Source organism: Borostomias antarcticus (assembly GCF_949987555.1).
Source record: "Borostomias antarcticus genome assembly, chromosome: 6".
NCBI classification, from domain to species: domain Eukaryota; kingdom Metazoa; phylum Chordata; class Actinopteri; order Stomiiformes; family Stomiidae; genus Borostomias; species Borostomias antarcticus.
Window position 1 is genome coordinate 31554250 of NC_140239.1, and position 5000 is coordinate 31559249.

The 5000-nt window shown below is 45.7% G+C and overlaps 1 protein-coding gene across 1 annotated transcript in view; it reads left to right on the plus strand.

Annotated features, from left to right (window-relative positions):
• ttbk2b (tau tubulin kinase 2b) overlaps positions 1–5000 on the plus strand; it is a 16579-nt gene that overhangs the window by 2714 nt on the left and 8865 nt on the right. The window contains exons 5-10 of the mRNA XM_084440232.1: positions 334–474; positions 881–985; positions 1594–1659; positions 2133–2225; positions 2519–2644; positions 3499–3653. Coding sequence (XP_084296358.1) covers positions 334–474; positions 881–985; positions 1594–1659; positions 2133–2225; positions 2519–2644; positions 3499–3653 — 686 coding nt within the window. The remainder of the gene's footprint in view (positions 1–333; positions 475–880; positions 986–1593; positions 1660–2132; positions 2226–2518; positions 2645–3498; positions 3654–5000) is intronic.

The window sequence follows — 5000 nt, forward strand, 5'->3', positions numbered from 1 at the left end:
TCTATTTCCTCAGAACATGTTAGCATTAACAAGCAGCTCAGTCTTTGTATACACTGCTGACTTAAGCGTACTTTATCCTGTCCACAATGGCAGCTCTGCGTACTTGCGAGTATGCAGAGGTGTCCGTACATTTCGATTCAAAACCATGCAGACACATACAGGGGTGAAAATTAACTTTTTGGCTCATGGTGAGTGAAATTTTACTTGCATTTGGCCGGTGGCAGGTGTTCATTTTCAGCCCTGGACACATATGTACGTGAGGCATACGTTTTATACTACGTGCATATATATACAGTGTAAATCAGGATCCGGGAAAACCATTTTGTGCTGTAGGGACGAAATCTAGCGGACCTTCGCAGAACCATGACCCGTGGAACCTTCTCCGCCTCCACCACGCTGAGACTGGGCCGGCAGATGCTGGAGGCCATCGAGAGCATCCATTCAGTGGGCTTCCTACACCGAGACATCAAACCGGTAAGGAGATATGAGGCTAGAAAATGAGACAATAGGGAGTGATGAACAGCGGGTCGTTCAATGATTGAAGGGTCAGCGGTTCGAATCCCAGCTCCGACTGTCCACATGTCGAAGTGTCCTTGGGCAAGACGCTGAACCCCAAATTGCTCCCAATGAGCAGGTTAGCACCTTGCATGGCAGCTACCGCCATTGGTGTGTGAATGTGTGTGAATGTGTGTGTGAATGAGAGGTCATTGTAAAGCGCTTTGAGTGCCGCTAAGGTGGAAAAGCGCTATATAAGTGCAGTCCATTTACCATTTACCATGAACAAGATAAAGGCACAAAGGACATACATTTAGATGAATGACTCCTCACTCACAATGCCAGAGACTAACGAGACTCTTCGACTGTTTCTCTACAAACCCAGTCAAACTTTGCCATGGGGCGTCTGGCCAGCACATGCCGGTGCTGCTACATGCTTGACTTCGGCCTGGCGCGGCAGTTCACCAACTCCTGCCAGGAAGTCCGTCCTGTAAGTGTTTCAGCCGGACTCCCAGAGTGATTCAGTGCTCTTGTCATAGAAATTATAGTTTCATCACCTCCTTTTGTAATTTACCACCTCCCTCAACCTTTCACATAGCTGTGCTAACCTAATTCATGACAGGATGACCTCCAGGAGGTCAACACACCTAGACGTTGTCTGCTCCAGAATAACCATCCTTTGTCCCTTTGTCCCTTCAAGAAATTACCGCCTTTTCTCATGTCACGTGTCTGTATTCTCGACCACTGTTGATGACACCTGCCATTTAATATGACGTCCAATGGGTTAGCCAATCACATCCTAGAAGCGCCGTACCTGTGTTTTGCTTGAATATAAGGCAGAGCAAGACCAGGAGGCGGCACTTCTTTGGATGAACCACTCATGTTACATTGTCCAGGAAGTCCTTGCGCTCGTATGTTTTTCTCAATAAACCAGACTTGACATCTTTGAGCGAATCTTGGCAAATCCTTTTTGACTAGATCAGTTCAAATCCATTACTCTTGTCTGTTTAGTGCTTCAGCCGGACCTCCATAGTGATTTTAGTGCTCTGCTTAGTGTTCCACGTTCATGACATGTGATTGTGTCCATCTGTCTCTCAGCCTCGGCCTGTGGCGGGTTTTAGAGGCACCGTCAGATACGCCTCGGTCAACGCGCATAAGAACAAGGTGAGTCTGCGTTAGGGATGTAACAATAACCCTTATAATGATAGAACACGATAAAAATCGATTGAATTTATCGCAAGAAAATTATCACTAAAACCATGTTTGATTACCACGCTTGAAAAACTTGCTGTAAATACTGTCCAGCATCAACCAACGTTAGCAACTGTCTCCCAGACATATTATTTTAATGTTTATGAAAACAAAAAGTGCATTGTGCTGCTAAATGTATTTGTGGTTTTCAATATAAAACTTGAATTATTTCAGTGTGTGTATCATTGGTTTTTGAACATTTTCAGCACATTTTAACAATACCGTGATAATACTGATAACCGCGATCATTGTGGTCACTATAATCGTGATGTGACATTTTCATAGCGTTACATCTCTAGTCTGAGTCGTTCGGTCTCGCCGTCTCGCCCGTGTCAAACGCTGATCGCCGGACGCTCTCTCTCTCTCTCTCCCGCATGGATGTGCAGGAGATGGGTCGCCATGACGACCTCTGGTCCCTGTTCTACATGCTGGTGGAGTTCATGGTGGGGCAGCTGCCCTGGAGGAAGGTCAAAGATAAAGTAAGTGCCCCTGGCTATAGGGATGTGAGCAGATAGACGTTTATACCACTGAAATACCAGTTGGCTAAACTAAATATAGGCCAATATAAATTGATTAAAAAAAAAAAGAAGAAAAAAAAAAAGGGTCACTTTTGGTTGCTCACATCCCTACCGGGCGATAATAGAGATGGGTTGAGTGGGTTGAGTGGGTTGAGTGGTGCTGGAGTCAAATAAGAGTGTGTTAATGTTCCTCTCTTTGTTTATGTCCCCCCCTACCCCCCCTACACACACACACACACACACACACACACCAGGAACAAGTAGGGAACCTCAAGGAGACGTACGACCATCGCCTCATGCTGAAACACCTTCCCTCTGAGTTCAGCGTGTTCCTGGATCACATCTTAATCCTGGACTACTTCACTAAGCCTGACTACCAGGTAGATCTTTTAATCCCTATCTTAATCCTGGACTACTTCTCTAAACCTGACTATCAGGTAGATCTTTTAATCCCTATCTTAATCCTGGACTACTTCACTAAGCCTGACTATCAGGTAGATCTTTTAATCCCTATCTTAATCCTGGACTACTTCACTAAGCCTGACTATCAGGTAGATCTTTTAATCCCTATCTTAATCCTGGACTACTTCTCTAAACCTGACTATCAGGTAGATCTTTTAATCCCTATCTTAATCCTGGACTACTTCTCTAAACCTGACTATCAGGTAGATCTTTTAATCCCTATCTTAATCCTGGACTACTTCACTAAGCCTGACTATCAGGTAGATCTTTTAATCCCTATCTTAATCCTGGACTACTTCACTAAGCCTGACTATCAGGTAGATCTTTTAATCCCTATCTTAATCCTGGACTACTTCTCTAAACCTGACTATCAGGTAGATCTTTTAATCCCTATCTTAATCCTGGACTACTTCTCTAAGCCTGACTATCAGGTAGATCTTTTAATCCCTATCTTAATCCTGGACTACTTCTCTAAGCCTGACTATCAGGTAGATCTTTTAATCCCTATCTTAATCCTGGACTACTTCTCTAAACCTGACTATCAGGTAGATCTTTTAATCCCTATCTTAATCCTGGACTACTTCACTAAACCTGACTATCAGGTAGATCTTTTAATCCCTATCTTAATCCTGGACTACTTCACTAAGCCTGACTATCAGGTAGATCTTTTAATCCCTATCTTTATCGATTGATAAAAAATCTGTCGGCCCAGAAAGTCAGGTCTGTCATGGTCTCTCCGTGCTAAACGCCGTTCTCGCTCGTCCTGTCGCAGCTTCTGATGTCAGTGTTTGAGAACGCCATGAAGAGCAACAGCGTGCTGGAGAACGACCCCTATGACTGGGAGAGGTGTGACGCCGAGGGTCACCTGACCATCACGGCCTCGGCCACCACCGCCCAGCTGACCCGCCTGACGCCAGCGTACCTCGGGTGAGCAGAGATAATGACCTTCTGGTCCCTCACTGACCCAACTCTCCTAATATACCCCCCTGGGTAGGTTAGTATACCCCCTGGGTAGGTTAATATACCCCCCTGGGTAGGTTAATATACCCCCCTGGGTAGGTTAATATACCCCCCTGGGTAGGTTAATATACCCCCCTGGGTAGGTTAATATACCCCCCTGGGTAGGTTAATATACCCCCCTGGGTAGGTTAATATACCCCCTGGGTAGGTTAATATACCCCCCTGGGTAGGTTAATATACCCCCTGGGTAGGTTAATATACCCCCCTGGGTAGGTTAATATACCCCTGGGTAGGTTAATATACCCCCTGGGTAGGTTAATATACCCCCTGGGTAGGTTAATATACCCCCTGGGTAGGTTAATATACCCCTGGGTAGGTTAATATACCCCCTGGGTAGGTTAATATACCCCCTGGGTAGGTTAATATACCCCCTGGGTAGGTTAATATACCCCCTGGGTAGGTTAATATACCCCTGGGTAGGTTAATATACCCCCTGGGTAGGTTAATATACCCCCTGGGTAGGTTAATATACCCCTGGGTAGGTTAATATACCCCTGGGTAGGTTAATATACCCCCTGGGTAGGTTAATATACCCCTGGGTAGGTTAATATACCCCCTGGGTAGGTTAATACACCCCCCTGGGTAGGTTAATATACCCCCTGGGTAGGTTAATATACCCCTGGGTAGGTTAATATACCCCTGGGTAGGTTAATATACCCCCTGGGTAGGTTAATATACCCCCTGGGTAGGTTAATATACCCCCTGGGTAGGTTAATATACCCCCTGGGTAGGTTAATATACCCCCTGGGTAGGTTAATATACCCCCTGGGTAGGTTAATATACCCCCTGGGTAGGTTAATATACCCCCTGGGTAGGTTAATATACCCCCTGGGTAGGTTAATATACCCCCTGGGTAGGTTAATATACCCCCCTGGGTAGGTTAATATACCCCCTGGGTAGGTTAATATACCCCCTGGGTAGGTTAATATACCCCTGGGTAGGTTAATATACCCCTGGGTAGGTTAATATACCCCCTGGGTAGGTTAATATACCCCTGGGTAGGTTAATATACCCCTGGGTAGGTTAATATACCCCCTGGGTAGGTTAATATACCCCCCTGGGTAGGTTAATATACCCCTGGGTAGGTTAATATACCCCTGGGTAGGTTAATATACCCCCTGGGTAGGTTAATATACCCCTGGGTAGGTTAATATACCCCCTGGGTAGGTTAATATACCCCCTGGGTAGGTTAATATACCCCTGGGTAGGTTAATATACCCCCTGGGTAGGTTAATATACCCCCTGGGTAGGTTA